This window comes from Suncus etruscus, chromosome 1 (assembly GCF_024139225.1).
Source record: "Suncus etruscus isolate mSunEtr1 chromosome 1, mSunEtr1.pri.cur, whole genome shotgun sequence".
Classification (NCBI taxonomy): domain Eukaryota; kingdom Metazoa; phylum Chordata; class Mammalia; order Eulipotyphla; family Soricidae; genus Suncus; species Suncus etruscus.
In genome coordinates, this window is record NC_064848.1 from 96405193 (window position 1) to 96422016 (window position 16824).

At 39.5% G+C, this 16824-nt stretch overlaps 1 protein-coding gene across 1 annotated transcript in view; it reads left to right on the top strand.

Annotated features, from left to right (window-relative positions):
• Positions 1-15481, top strand: part of AVL9 (AVL9 cell migration associated) — a 77733-nt gene extending 62252 nt beyond the window's left edge. The window contains exons 13-16 of the mRNA XM_049768956.1: positions 9042-9159; positions 12553-12606; positions 13700-13788; positions 14601-15481. Of these exons, the coding sequence (XP_049624913.1) occupies positions 9042-9159; positions 12553-12606; positions 13700-13788; positions 14601-14716 (377 nt within the window). The 3' untranslated portion in view covers positions 14717-15481. The remainder of the gene's footprint in view (positions 1-9041; positions 9160-12552; positions 12607-13699; positions 13789-14600) is intronic.
• Positions 15482-16824: the final 1343 nt, after the last annotated feature.

The window sequence follows — 16824 nt, forward strand, 5'->3', positions numbered from 1 at the left end:
AGGTTTGATCCCCAGAATCCTATATGGCCCCCTCATTTTAGGAGCGATTTCTGACTGCAGAGTCAGGAGTAACCCCAGAGTGCTGCCAGGTGTGGCCAAAACAAACAAAAAAGACCTGAAAACTTCTAACCACCTATTTATTATTTAGCCTGTCAGATAGTACTTTAAAGAAGAAATATGGGGCATCTTGATAGAACTCATAGATCCTCATAGAAAAAAGCATAGAATAAACTGAACAAAACACAAATAAGAAATGAGATTGGGGCCGTAGAAATAGCACAGTTGGGGGTGTTTGCCTTGCAAACAGCCAGTCCAGGATGGATGATGGTTGGAATCCCAGCATCCCAAGTGGCTCCTGTGCCTGCCAGGAGAGATTTCTTTTTTGGTTTGTTTGGTTTTGGTTTTTGGGTCACACCCGGCAGCGCTCAAGGACCACTCCTGGCGCTACACTCAGAAATTGCTCCCAGCAGGCTTGGGGGACCATATGGGATGTCGGAATTTGAACCATCATCCTTCTGCATGTAAGGCAAGCACCCTACCTTGCCAGGAGAGATTTCTGAACACAGAGCCAGGAGTACCCCCTGAGTGTGGCCAGGTATTACCCAAAAACCAAAAACAAAGAAACAAAAAACCAAGAAATTATGAAAATAAAAATGAGAAAATTTCAAACTGAAATACCAGGACTGAAAAACTTGGTAGTTGAAATGAAAACCTTACTGGAAAGCCTCTCCAACAGATTAACATCAGATGAGGACAGAATCAGTGATCTGGAAGATAAGTTGCATAACAACTCCACACAACAGAAGCGATTGGCAAAGAACCTTAAAACAAATGATCAGACAATGGAAAAAACCTTTGAAGTGTGTGAATAGATGAAAATAGTGGTAAACTCAACAGAAATAATGTAAGAATCATTGTTGTCCCAGGGATGCAGGAAGAAACTCTCCAGGAAGAATCAGTAGTCAGAGACATCATTGCAGAAAATCTCCCAGAAGTAAAGAGTGCATGCAGCCATATCTTGCATGCCCAAAGAGTACCAGCTAAAAGATACCCAAAGAAAAGCACCCAAAGACACATCCTTGTCACAATGATGAATCCCACTGATAGGGATAGAATACTGAAAGTAGTACAATCAAAAAGGGAAATTACATTCAAAGGAGCATCCTTAAGATTTACAGCAGACTTGACACAAGAAACCCGCAAAACTCAACTAAATGAAAGATTCACCAAGAATACTTCATCCAGCCAGACTCACATTCAAGTTTGAAAGAAGGATACATAGCTTCATGGATAAACTACAGCTCAGAAACTTTACAGACTCAAAACCAGCCTTTCAACAGGCAAACTGAAAGGTCTACTTTAAGACAAGACCAAGAGACACACCAAACTCCTACTTAAAGATAACACTAAATCCCATGACAGTTATCTCTGTTGATGTCAGTGTACTAAATGTACCAGTTTAAGAGTCGCAGAATGGCACAATGGATCAAAAAGTTCAATCCAATATTCTGCTGCCTTTAAGATATATCTGAATAGTCAAAACAAACAGAACCAAAATCAGAGGTTGGAGGACGATCATCCAAGCAAATAATGCCCTTAAATAAGCTGGAGTGGTCATATTAATATCAGAGGACACAAACATTAGATTAAATAATTTGTAAGGACAAATACAGACATTTTGTAATAATCATGGGATATGTACAACAGGAAGAAATCACAATCCTAACCATATATGCACCCAATTAAAGACCAGCAAAATATTTAAAACACTTGTTAACAAATCTGAAAGAAGATACCAATAGCAACACAATAATAGTGGGAGACCTAAATACTTCCCTGTCATCTGGATACACATTCTTCTCCATTGCACTTGGGACATTCTCAAAGATAGACCACATGCTGGGCCACAAAACATACCTCCATAAAGTCAAAAGGATACAAATTATATCAGTTATCTTCTCAGATGCACTGAAATTAGAAGGGAATTACAAACACAGAGAAAAAACTTTAACACCTGGAAATTAAACAGCTCACTACTGAACAGTCAGTGGGTCAGAGATGAAACCAAAATGGAAATCAAAAGATTCCTGGAAACAAATGTGAACAAATACACAAATTATCAAAATTTGTGGTACACAAAACCTAGAGGAAAATTCATAGCTTTGCAAACACTCATAAGGAAAGAATAAGGGGTCTACATAAATAACTTAATGACACAGCTTATAAAATTAGAAAGCAATCAACAAAATGAACCAAAAATAGGTAGGTGAAGGAAATAATCAAGTTTAGAGCAGAAATTAATGAAATGGAAATAAAAAAAAGAAAAATCGTTTGAAAGATCATTGAAAGCAAAAGTTGGTTCTTTGAAAAATATAAATAAGATCTATAAACCACTAGCAAAACTCACAAAGCTAAAATTACCTTGTTACCAAAAGCAGATAGAACAGAGATACTATAAAAACCAAAAGCAGAGAGAGATGCTACAAAAAAAGAAAATTATAGGCCAATATCCCTGATGAACCCAGGTACAAAGATCCTCAACAAAAAACTAGCAAATAGGATCCAGTGCCTCTTCAAGAAGATCATAAACCATGACTAAGTAGATTTTATTCCAGAGATGCAAGGATGGTTTAACATATACAAATCAATCAACGTAAATACACCATATTAACAAAAGAGGAAACAAAAATCATATGATCATATCAATAAATCCAAAGAAAACATTTACTAAGGTCCAATACCCATTCATAATAAAAACTCAACAAGATGGGAATGGAAGGAACTTTCCTCAGTACAGTCTTTTGCCAGCATGGAGAGGTAGCAGAAGCAGAGATGGCTGAGAGACAATTACAATGCAGAGCTGAATAGATATACAGCATAATTGGTTATGATATAGGCCACACACGTGGGCCAGGGCCAATAAAGATGTTATCTCTCATGAAGCCTGTCTGAGTGAGTCTGAGTCCTGCCGCGACCACCTGGGGAAGGAGGAAAATGGGGGTGGCATTGGTGGCAGGAAGGTTGCACTGGTGAAGGGGGTGTTTTTTTATGACTGAAACCCAACTACAAATGTTTGTAACCATGGTGTTTAAATATATTATTAGAAAAAAATTTGTAGTATCATCCTACCACCAAAAAGATTTGACTCATTATTCCCACAGTCTGGTATTTCACAGTTTCACCATTTCCTTCGATAATCCGCAGCACTCTCACCAATCTAGAAGTGCTGTTGTTTTTCCCATTTTGTTTTTCTTGTTTATATACTACCTGATGAAATCATCTGGCAACTGTTTTCACTTCCTTACTTTATCATAATCCCCTCAAGGCTATCCATTTTGTTCCAAAAGACGGTTTCATTCTTTCCAATACTGAGCAGTATTCCCTTGAATATAAGTATGTAGCTGATATATATATATATACACATATATATATACACACACATACATTTGTATGTATGTATGCATGTTTATATGTATATAAACCACAGCTTCTTTATCCTGTGTCTGTCATTGGACCTTTAGGTTGCTTCCATGTTTTACTGATCGTGTGCAATTGATTATGAACATAGGGCTTTAATTCTTCTTTTTTTTTTTTTTTTTTTTTTTTTTGGTTTTTTTTGGGTCACACCTGGCAGTGCTCAGGGGTTATTCCTGGCTCCAGGCTCAGAAATTGCTCCTGGCAGGCACAGGGGACCATATGGGGCGCCGGGATTCGAACCGATGACCTCCTGCATGAAAGGCAAACGCCTTACCTCCATGCTATCTCTCCGGCCCCTAATTCTTCTGAATGTGTTTTAATAAATGCCTAATATTGGTTTTATTGGAACTTACGGCATTTCCATTTTGTCCTTTTATTTGTTTTTTTTTTGGGGGGGGGGCGTTATCCACACCTGGCAATGCTTACAGGTTACTCTAGACTCTGCTCAGGAATTACTCCTGGCAGTGCTTGGAGCAGGAGAAGTGGGGAACAAATGGGATGCCAGTAATCAAACCTAGGTCTGCCTCATGCTAGGCAAGCTCATTATCCATTGTATGATCTCTCCAGCCCCTCCATTTTATGGTTTTTTGGTTCTTTTTGGGTTTTGGATCACACCCAGCTTTGCTCAAGGGTTACTCCTGGCTCTATGCTCAGAAATCGCCCCCGGCAGGCTCAGGGGACCATATGGGATGCCGGGATTCAAACCACCGTCCTTCTGCATGCAAGGCAAATGCCTTACTGCTGTGCTATCTCTCCGGACCCCCATTTTATGTTTTTTTGTTGTTGTTGTTTGTTTGTGTTTTTTTTTTGGTTTTTGGGCCACACCCGATAACGCTTAGGGGTTACTCCTGGTTATGCGCTCAGAAGTTGCTCCTGGCTTGGGGGACCATATGGGACACCGGGGGATCGAACCGCGGTCCATCCAAGGCTAGCGCAGGGAAGGCAGGCACCTTACCTTTAGCGCCACCGCCCGGCCCCCCATTTTATGTTTTTTAAAGTATTTACCTTTTATATTATATAGAGACCAGACCTATTTACATTCCCCTCTGTATATCAGAGTTTGTTTTTGTCCACATCATTACCACGAATACCTGTCATTTCCCATCTTTTTTTACCTAGGCCAGCCAGTCTCCAGTGTGAAGTGATTTTGGTGATGTTGAGCCTTTCATCATATTTGCATGTTGTCTTTGAAGAAGTGAGGTCTTTGACCCATTTTTTATTGGGTTGGCTGCTTTTTTTATTGTATGAGCTCTTTATCAATTTCCAACATCTTATTGAGATAACAAGTCTTGTCAAATGAATGATGTGTAAAAGCCTCCAAATTTATAAGCTACCTTTTTTTTTACCACCCCCTACCTTTTTTATTTTTGTAGTAGTTCTTTAACTATATCAGAGTTTTTTTTTTTGGTTTTTTTTTTTTGGTTTTTGGGCCACACCCGGTAACACTCAGGGGTTACTCCTGGCTATGAGCTCAGAAGTCGCTCCTGGTTTGGGGGACCATATGGGACACCGGGGGATCGAACCGCGGTCCGTTCAAGGCTAGCGCAGGCAAGGCAGGCACCTTACCTTTAGCGCCACCGCCCGGCCCCTATATCAGAGTTTTTTGATTTCTTGATTTTGTTATTCTTGCTTTTGCTTTCCTTAACAAATTGAAGTACTTTACCTGTCATTTCTTATATGAATTTTGTGATTTCAAGCCTTACGCCAAATGTTTAATACAATCAGAGTTCATTTTTGTGTGTAGATTAAATAGTAACTTTGTTGTATTCTTATTCATATAGCTGTGCTTACTTCACCATTTGTTGAAGAGAAATGTTGAATTGTCTTTATAATATAGTCATGGCTCCTTCATCATAACCTAATGTTTATATATGCTTTGGTTTATTTCTAAGCCCTCTGTTCCATTGAACTATGTATCTGATATATACTGTTTTGATCACTGTTGCTTTGTAGTATCATGATATACTTTTCTTCTTCCATTTTTGTTTGTTATTTGTGGTGCCAGGGATTAAACCCAGATTCACCAAAAGCAAGGCATGCATTCTACCACTGAGCCACATCCTCTACCCCTACATTTCTTTTTGCTCCCATACAATTTTTAGAACTATTTTTCTGTTTTCTTGACAAATATCCTAGAATTTTTTTCTCCCATTTTTCTTCCTATATTTTATTATTTTTTAAAATTATTGCTATTTGTTATTGTTGCCATAATGACCAAGTAATGCACATACACTTTTCTAGGTACTCCCCCTGTGCCAGAGATCAGACATTATGTTGTGATGCCAAATCCCAAAAAACAGACTGTCAGGAATCTAGGGGTTGAAGCGATAGGTAGGGTGTTTGTCTTGCACGCAGCTGACCCAGAATGGACCTTGGTTTGATCCCCAGCATCCCATATGGTCCCCTGAGACTGGAGCGATTTCTGAGCGCATAGCCAGGAGTAACTCCTGAGCATCACTGATGTGGCCCAAAAACCAGAAGAAGAAAAAGGGAATCTAATCAGAAAATCCCATTTTCCACTGGTTTTGCAGTTTTACTAGTGATCCACTTTTTGTTTGTTGGTTGGTTTTGTTTTGCCACCATTTTTTAAATTAATATTTTTATTTAAGCACCATGGTTACAAACATGTTTGTAGTTTGGTTTCAGTCATAAAAAGTATACCTCCCCTTCAACAGTGCAACCTTCCCACCACCAGTGCCCCCCTATTCCCTCCTCCCCCACCACTGCCTGTCTTAGAGACAGGCATTCTATTTCTCTCACATACTACCATTGTCATAATAGTTGTTAGTATAGTTATTTCTCTAATTGCACTAACCAATTTTTGTGGTAGGCTTCATAATATAGCTGGTCCTTTCAAACTTCATCTCTATTGTCTCTGGCTATTATTACAATAATGTCTTATTTTTCTTAAATCCCACAGATGAGTGAGCCTATTTTGTGTCTATCTCTGTCCTTCTGACTCATTTCACTGACAATAATAGTTTCCATGTCCATTCATGTATAGGCAAATTTCATGACATCATTTTTCTTGACAGCTGCATGTATTCCATTGTGTATATATGCCACAGTTTCTTTAGCCACTCATCTGTTGTTGGGCCTCTGGCCATTGTAAATAGCACTTCAATGACCATAGGCGTGCAGAGAGCTTTTTTGTATTGTGTTTTTGTGATCCTAGGGTATGTTCCTAGGAGTGATATTGCTGGATTATATGGGAACTCAATATCCAATGTTTTTGAGGAATATCCATATTGTTTTCCAGAAAGGGTAGACTAGATGTCATTCCATCAGCAGTGAATGAGCGTTCCTTTCTCCCCATATCCCCGCCAGCACTGATTGTTCTTGTTCTTTGTGATGTGTGCCAGTCTCTGTTGCCACCATTTTTGACAATACATATAACAATACAGTTAACAGTAGTATTTCAGGCACACTGTGTTCCAACACCAACCTTCCACCAGTACATCCAAAACACCAGCGTCTCAGGTAGCTTTTGTTCCCTTGGTAGCTTCTGTTGCCTTTTGTTATTCCCTTAATATATTTCTTTATATCCCACATTGGAAAGAGGTCATTCTGTAATGTAGCTTCTAAAACATCTTTGCCAGTGAACTGTAAGCACTGAACAATAATAGTAGCTACTATTTAATTGTTGTTGTTGTTCATGAACATTTAATTATGCAGGGACTAGTGCTGGCCATTTTATATTGACTAATCTCTTTCATCAACACAAAAATTATGAGAGTGGATACCTTGTCATTCCCATTTCATGAGATGAGAAAATGAGGCACAGAAATATTAAGTAGACTTGGTAATCTATCTATTAAGGGGCTGACCTAGGATTTAGATCCAGGTCATCTGACTCAGGTCCATGGTATTAGCCTTACTTAAAGAGGAAATTCAACCCAATGAACTGCTTAAGAAATAAATTATTGTAACCAGAGAGATAGTTCAGCAGGTATCGCTTGCATGGCATGTGGCCAGCCTGGGTTCAGTCACATTCCATATGGTCCTCCAAGCTCACCAAGAGTGTTCCTGAGTACAGTCAGAACTAAACCTTGAGCACAACCTTGTATAGCCCCAAAACAAAAACAAAAATACATGTGTTCTTCATAGAACTTCCTTTGCTATGTATGGAAATATGTTTTTTTCTTTTCCTTTCTAACAACAAAAGGTACATATTTGAATTTCAGGGCAAGGAAGATATAAATGATATAAAAAACAATAGTCATTTGAATCAATTTTCCAAATTTCCAAAATTTTTCTATACTCTGTATAGTAAACCTCCCCCACGAGGGGCCAAAGAAATAGTACAGTGAATAGGCACTTGCTTTGCATGTGGCCAGCTAACCCCAATTTGATCCTCAGAAGCCCATATGGTTCCCTGAGGCTTCTAGAAGTAATCCCTAATGCAGTCCCTGAGCACAGCCAGATGTGGCCTCAAAACCAAAATAAATATAGCTCCTCCATGATATGATAAAAATGAAAAGGTTTTACATGTTTTTTTTTGTTTGTTTTTTTTTGGGGGCCACACCCGGTGACGCTCAGGGGTTACTCCTGGCTATGTGCTCAGAAGTCGCTCCTGGCTTGGGGGACCATATGGGACGCCGGGGGATCGAACCGCGGTCCGTCCTAGGCTAGCGCAGGCAAGACAGGCACCTTACCTTTTGGGCCACACCCAGCGGTGCTCAGGGGTTACTCCTGGCTGTCTGCTCAGAAATAGCTCCTGGCAGGCATGGGGGACCATATGGGACACCAGGATTTGAACCAACCACCTTTGGTCCTGGATTGGCTGCTTGCAAGGCAAACACCGCTGTGCTATCTCTCCAGGCAAGGTTTTACATGTTAAGACAGGGATCAGAGGCATAGTGAATAGGTCTCTTAGCCAATCCAGGTTTGATCCCAGGCACACCATATGGTCCCCTACCCCAGCAGGAGTAAGCCCTAAGCATTAATGGGGCCCCTAAAACCAAAAATAAATAAATAAATAAATAAGATTAAATAAATGTGAAAACTTCCTTAAGTGTTTTGACACTTAAGTGAATTAGATGGAAACCTAAGGGTGAATTTTATCAGATAGTAAATCATAATCTAAAGAAAAGAAATAGTAATGTAACCAGAGAATGGTGTTCACTGTTAATCGTCTTCATAGAAAAATGTCATTTATCGAAAGTAGGTACCTTTTATGCCTCCTTCATATGTGTATATTAGTACTTTTACTCACTGTCCAATTGATAGTTTTTGTTTACTAAGTAATAAGCTGTTTCTTATCCTTGTTAAGGAGAACATGGAAATATGTAGAGTTGTAAGGAACCTTAGAAAATATATGGCTCAACCCTCTTATTTTCTGGTTAGGAAAATGAAGTTCTGAGTGATTAAGTGACTTGCCAAAGGCCACATAGCTTCTTAACAGGATTTCTGGAATAAACCCAAGTTTTCCGATATCTGGTAGGCTATCTCCCCCAAAGCAGGGTGGGTTGGGGGGCTAAACTAATTTTTTACCTTTTTTGGTGGTTATCTTTATATCCTTGACTGGCTACAGTCTAGCTCAACTTCAAATATTTACTTGACAGATAATGAAAAGATCTTATCAGACTATGGCACAACCTTTGTTACAGCATGGAAGAACACTCACAACTACAGGATTTGGAATAGCAACAAGCATCCAGCACTTGCAGAAATAAATCCAAAGTAAGTACCTCCTCTGAAGACTGATTAAATGATTGATTTACTATTTAATAGAAAGAAAAGCATAACTTTGATAATACTGTGACTGTCTTTGAGAATCTCTTCAAATAGGTTATTAAAAAGACCCCAAGCTACAGAGAAATACCTGAAAACTGCTTCCCTTTCACATTCCTTTGTTTGTTTGTTTGGGGGCCCCACCAGTCGGCACTCAGGGGTTACTCTTGGCGTGGCTTGGCACTCAGAGATTATTCCTTGCAGGTTCAGATTTTATATGGAATGCCACAGATCAAACCCAGGACCTATCAAACCTCTGTGCTATCTCTCTGGCCCCTGTCCACTTTTCTTATTTAAAAAAAAAATAATAAAAGCTTAAAGCATTTTTGGAAGTTCTAATATTTTTCCCAATTCACATATACTTCTGAAAGAAGTCCTGAGATTTGCGGATGCTCAGTAGAAGATGGTTCTTCTTTCTTCCCTTTTCCTTGAAGTGCACCTTATCATCAGAGATATAATCAAACCATAGAATGGTCAAATAAGACAGAAGCTTTCAAGGAAGTACTACTCGTATGAAAAAGAAAAGGTTAGGGCCGGAGAGATGCACAGTGGTAGGACATTTGCCTTGCAAGCAGCCAATCCAGGATGGACGGCGGTTTGAATCCTGGCATCCCATATGGTTCCGTGCCTGCCAGGAGTGATTTCTGAGTGCAGAGCCAAGAGTAATCCCTGAGCACTGTTGGGTATGACCCAAAAACCACACCCAAAAAAAAAAGAAGAAAAGAAAAGGTTATTTTTAACTGGTGATAGACACATTATTTTAGTTTCAGTTTTATAACATAATGAGTCATGGTTTACATTGTGAAATGATATGCAGTTATATCTAGGTATCATATATCACTTTTAAAAGTGACACCTTCGTTTTTCCTTGTAAAGAGAACTTTAAGAGCCAAAAGAGAGAGTTGTGTGGAATAAGCATATGATTTGCACACAGGAGGCCTGAGATTGAGCCAGACTTCACATAGTCTCTTGAGCACTGCCAACAGCAGTCTCAGAACACAGCTGGGAGTGTGACATGGCCCCCACCCTACCAAAGGAGCTATTATCTTTAGGAATATTCAACTATGCTCTATCATTTTATTGACTATAGTCACTGTGCTGTACATTACATGTCAGAGGTTATTATAAAACATCAAATATGGGGCCGGTGAGATAGCATGGAGGTAAGGCATTTGCCTCGTATGCAGAAGGTCAGTGGTTCGAATCCTGGCATCCCATATGGTCCCCCGACCCTGCCAGGAGAATTTTCTGAGAATAGAGCCAGGAATAACCCAAGTGCTGCTGGGTGTGACCCAAAACAAACAAAAAACATCAAATATAAATAAAGTTGCTAATAGAGTTTGTACTTCGACAGGTAAACTTGATTTCCACATAAGATTCTAAAATTCTTTTTTTTTTTTTTTTTTTTTTTTTTGGTTTTTGGGTCTCACCCGGCAGTGCTCAGGGGTTACTCCTGGCTCCAGGCTCAGAAGTCGCTCCTGGCAAGCATGGGGGACCATATGGGACGCCGGGATTCGAACCGATGACCTTCTGCATGAGAGGCAAACACCTTACCTCCATGCTATCTCTCCGGCCCCAAGATTCTAAAATTCAATGAAATATAATGCTTACCAAAATTTTTGGTATTGCCTGGACAAAAGACTTATCCACCTTTAAACCTGAAAGATGTTTAGTCTGTGGAGAAATACTTACATGTGGGCACTTTGCTATGACCTCATTTTAATCCCTGGCACCATGTGTCATACTGCCAGGGGTCACTCCTGAGCAGTGATGGATGTGATCCCAAACTTAAAAACAATTATATTTAAAAATATAAAATATAGGGTTCGGAGAGATAGCATGGAGGTAAGGCGTTTGCCTTGCATGCGGAAGGATGGTGGTTCGAATCCTGGCATCCCAGATGGTCCTTCGAGCCTGCCAGGAGTAACCCCTGAGCGCTGCCGTGTGTGACCCAAAAACAAAAACAAAACAAATATATAAAATATATTGATTGATATATTGATAATATTAGATCAATAATACAGCAGGTAAGATGCTTGCTTTGTAGGCAGTCGATCTAATTTTATCCCCTGCACCCTACTGTATGGTTCCCCCAAGCCTACCAGGAGCCTACCAGCACAGACCCAGGAGGAAGTCCTGGGCCCCACTGGGAGTGGCCTATAAATAAATAAGTATTGAGTACAGCAGGTAAGGTGTATTGCATGCAGACAATCAAAGTTTAGTCCCCAGTAACCCCCTATGTTCCCCAAACACTGCCACTAGTTATTCCTAAGCATAGAGCCAGGAGTAAGCCCTGAGTATCACCAGGTATGGGTCCCCAAACAAAAACAAAAAGTAAAGTAAAAATGTAAAATAAACATGCTATGAATTAGGGACTTTATGAAGTGTAAATGGAAGAGTCTTAGGAGATAAATCGATATAATCTTCTGTATATATAAGTAATATCCTTATAGCTCTAAATTGAGATATTACAGTGTATGGCATCTTTAGTTTGGATTGGGGGAAGTATACTCAGCTGTATTACCACACCCTCTGTACTATATCTCTCCAGCCCCTAAAGTGCTGGGCTTTTAATGATACAAACATATATTGAAATGTTCATGTTTCCTTTTACTTGGTGATGACATTATTCGAAGGTGGAATTAGCCATAGACAGGGAGGAAGGGAAGAAGAGAGAAGGAGGGGGAGGGAGGGAGAGAGGGATGGAGGAAGTATGAATACAAGGCACATTTTCTACCTGCTGTATGATCACTCCAGCCCCATAAAAGTAATTTTGAAAGTTCTTTCAAAATAAAGAAAATTGAGGTTATTAAGAATGAAAAGAAGGCTGAAGAAAGCTCTGAAATACAGGGGCTTGGGGGAAACATATGAGATGCCGGGGATCGAACCCAGGTTGGCACATGCAAAGCAAATACCCTACCCACTATGCTATCACTCCGATGCCTTAGCCTAAAGCTTAACCTTGACTGTCCTAAAGATATTTTGGAAATGTAGTACTTGGGCCAGAGAGAGAGAACTCACTGGGCTAAGTGTTTGCTTTGCCTGGGGTGGGAGGTAGGGAGGAGACCTGGCTTTGTTTCCCGGCACCACAAGGTCCTCCATGTACCCCAAGGAAAGGTCCAAAAGGAAAAAAAATGATGCTGCAAACCCTACCCCATCCTAACACAAGTAAATGAGAACACCAGATCCTGTCCATCCAGGGGGAAGGCATTGGCTGCATGTGCAGTACAGAGATCAGAGCCCACACTCACAGCTAGATTGCTCCTGCAGTATACATAGGTATTCCTGTGGTAGCTTGATTGATGAACAAGTCCAAGTCTAACTGCAAACTTTGTTTTACAGCCATCCTTTTCAAGGCCAGTACTCAGTGTCAGACATGAGGTTAAGATTCTCACAGTAAGTATTTAGAGAAAATAGGAGGAAAATTCTGAGGTCTGAATTCATGCCATGCGTTTCTTTGCTAATTGAGACTTTTCCCCCTTCACTTGATAGACATGAGCTTCAAATAGTAACCAGATAATGTGCATAACTATCTAACTCAGCAGTGTGTATGTTTCAAAGTGAAAACACTTGTTTCATGGAGAATGTTGGGAACTAATAATAGGATTTGCCATTTTTATTCTGGTGCGGTGCATAATAAATCATGACAATCATACATCCTTATGTCCTTACCACCTGTTTAATTTACATATTGGCTTTTCTTTGTTTCTTTCTGGTACATTTCCCCTCCAATTATCCACAAAAAGAAGTTTTGTTTGCTTTCATGGTATTCTTTTTGTTTTTTGTCTTTTTTTTAACTGGTAACATTAGCTGACAAGGGCTTAAGTGTTTATATAGTTTAGGGCTACGGTGTTTCCGTACCAGACCCACCACCAAAGTGGAAAGGGGTGTTCTTTTTTGTGACTGAAAGCCAACTACAAACATTCTCGCAATCATGGTGCTTAAATAAAGATACTTTTAAAAAAAAAAAAAAGTATTTCTCACCACAACCCATTAGACCTTTTCAGTCCACTTTTTTTCTTTTTTGAAGTAAAAACAGGTTTTATTTGGAGGTAACGAGGAAGGGAATGGAGTGGATAAGAGAGAGTAGTGAGTAAAGTGCTCAAGAAAACATGGGTTTCTCTAAAGGTGGAGAGAGCCCAAGTCCACAACCCAGCATGAAAGTAGGAAAATTGGAGATTCCACATCTCAAGAGGAGAGATGTGGACGACTTGTAGTTAGGCACCATGTACCCAGGTGACACATGTGTGCCTCAATACACCCCTCAACCTCAGTTTTATGGTCAGAGTCTCATCTGTATATTCTTTTATTAGTCTCTAAAAATTTATGTATGCTTAAAATGTAAGTATATTAGTTTATAACAAATAGTAATTTAGCTTCTTTTCTCAATAACTTTAGGGTGTCTCAATTATTGTTTTCTCAATAAATTTGGGGTGTCTAGTATGAGTTACCTTTTAAATTGTATCTTACACTTCTTTCCTACACTCAGTTCTGTTCAAAACAGTGAACGTGGCAAAAGGATTGGAAATGTTATGGTCACAACCAGCCGGAATGTTGTACAAACCGGAAAAGCTGTTGGTAAGGCATGTCTGCAGCCAAGAGGTTGCTCTGTCCTAAATGTGTCTGACGAGAAAGCATTAGTCTTAGAAACATATGTATCACTTACTAGAACAAGATAGTTGTGGAATAATGGAAAGTTATGCCACACCTCAAACCCAGGGGCTCATATGTGTGAAGCATTTGTGTGCTCTGCCACCTTGTATGTCTTTAATTCAACATCATTTTAAATGACAAAAGGAGAGTTACCCGTAGCAGCCTTGCCACTCTACTGTGTATAAGTGGTTAGCAACTTACTGCTTAGATGTAGGGCACAGAAACCCGATGGGGGTTTGCCAGCTCTCCAGGTGACTCTGATTTTGGGGATTGGTTTGTGGACTTTTTTGTTTATTTGTTGTGAGGCTACACTTAACTGCTAGCTCTGTGCTCAGTGATCACTCCTGATGAGCCTCAGAGAACTATATTAAGGTTCTGGGGTTCGAAGCTAGTTGGGCCATGTTCAAGGCAAGAACCTTTACCCACTGTACTTTATCTCTCTGGCCCTTCTCCAGGTAATTCTGATCTAGAGCCAATGCTTAGTGCCATTAGCCTAGTACTGTGGGTATGAAGTAGGGAGTTTATGGGCTACCTTCAGAATGTGTGTGAAAATATCCAATTTCCTAATAGATGTTCCTGTAGAAAGGAAGTTGCTTTGTAAATTGACAGTTGTGTGGACATTTGAATGTGTTTCATTACATTTACACTTGTTAATTACATTGTTATTTATTTGTTAAGCTGTCTTTGACAGAAATAAAGAACATTTTCCTTTTGTTTTTCCCTTTCTTTCCATCCAGGCCAATCTGTTGGAGGCGCATTTTCCAGTGCAAAGACAGCTATGTCCTCATGGCTCTCTACCTTCACCAGTTCCACTCCTCAGAGTCTCACTGAGCCTCGGGAGGGGAAGCCCTGAGCATGGGGCCAGCAAGCTGCTGATACTTCCCTAGGTTTAAGTGTTTCTTGTCTGTCCACTCTTCCCAGACTGCTCCTCTTCATTGGCCACAGTTTCACAGCCAGAGGCCAGTGTGTCGGACTGTTTACATGATGGTTCCCCTCTGTTCTAATGAATGTCACAGGATGCTGGAAAAATGAAATCACAACCAGAGCAGGACTGGCCTTTTGGTTGGGGTTCAAATTGACTACTTTTCTTCTCAGTCTGAGCCTGATTAAAATATTACACAGTGAACCTTCCAATGAATTTTTGAGTTCTGCTATTGTACATTTGTTTACTTTTAAAAAGTTTTTACTTCTGTAAATTTTGTTATATTGTTTAAGTGTCCAGATAGTCAATATAATTTATATTTGTTAAAATTAAGTTATACTACTATTTTAAATTTCTCTAAAGCTGGTCTTCAAATGTACTTATAAAGTCGTGGGACCATGCAGTCCAGCCCTTTGTTATCATTTTGATCTTCTGTTTGTTGGTTTTGTTTTATTTGGTTTTACTCACAAAACACATTCAACAATTTACTTCCTCCCAGAAGTGTGACCAGTCAGGGATGGTAGTTCTGAGATTGGCGTGTTTTATTTCATGTTGTTGTTTATTCCTGAGTCCTTAAGCATTTTCTTGATACTCCTCAAGGAGTATCTTTATTCTTTCTTTCTCTTCCTAATCATGGGAGTAAGTTTGCAGATAAATCACCACAAAGGTCTGAGCACTGTTCTAGGGTTGTTGTTTGAGCTAGTAACATAAATGTGTTAGGACAAGACTTTAAAACACCTGGGTATTAGTTCTATTACCTACACATTTTGTAACCTCTTACAGGCATTTTAAACCCGAATTTTGTGCCTTCTATTTCTTCTTTTTTGTGTGTGGTTTTTGGGTCACACCCGGCAGTGCTCAGGGGTTATTCCTGGCTCCAGGCTCAGAAATTGCTCCTGGCAGGCACGGGGGACCATATGGACCTCCGGGATTCGAACCGATGACCTTCTGCATGGAAGGCAAACGCCTTACCTCCATGCTATCTCTCCGGCCCCTCTATTTCTTCTTTTGAACAATTTTCAATTGCGTGTTTACAGACCTTCAGGTTTTCTCTTGCTCTTACACTCTTCTTTAAGATTTCCAAGGCTTTGAATCTTCCAGATTTCCTAACCAAAAATCCTGCCACTTTCAATTTCTCTTCTATTCTGAAAGTATTCGTAAATGAAAAGCAAGATGGTCCACAAATATTAAATAGAACTCTTATCTTCGCTCACACTTAAAATAAGCAAGAGGCCAGAGAAAAACAATCGCATGGTTGATAAAGGATATTTGGTTTCATTTTAGAACCATGCCTCTGTGCTGGCTTCTGAAGATTTTTTACACACCACAACTGAACTTTATGTGTTTATCATGCCCAATTCTCATGTTTTCACCAGGACTTTGAATGGGTTGTTCTCAGGGGATAGACTGCTTTTTCATTAACAAAGGTTATTTGGCATATACATTGTGAGTATAATTTATATCTATCTGTCTATCTGTAACTATCTAATATGAAGGCTATTGGGAAAGGGATTTAGTTAAGAGACACTGATTATACTTGATTTATTCCTTCAGAAATGTTAATATGAAAAGTCCTCTAGGGGAGATTAAATGAACATAGGGGCATAATCTGAAAATCTCAATTTCCCATTTTGAGTTTTCATACAAATCGCCTAATCTAAAAGTTTTACTTTCTGAGATCAGAGTGGTGGATCAAGTGCTTGCTTTGCATACCGCTGACCTGGGTTTGATCCCATATGTCCCCCAAATCTGCCAGGAGTGATAGGTAGGAGGAGTAAGGCCTGAGCACTTCCAGGTGTGCCCAAAAACAAAAAAATTTTAATGAATAAAAAATAGTTGTACATTCATTTGAGCAAAATAACTAACAATTCAGTGATGATTTATTCAAGAGCTTATTTTGAAAACTTCATTAATTTCCCTTCTCAGGAAAGTTAACCTCAGGAAACAAGATTTGAAGAGAAGAAAGTAATATCCAAACAAAACTTTGCACAGTACTTAAATCAGTGTTACATTAGGACTGTGTAGAATTCATTCTAACA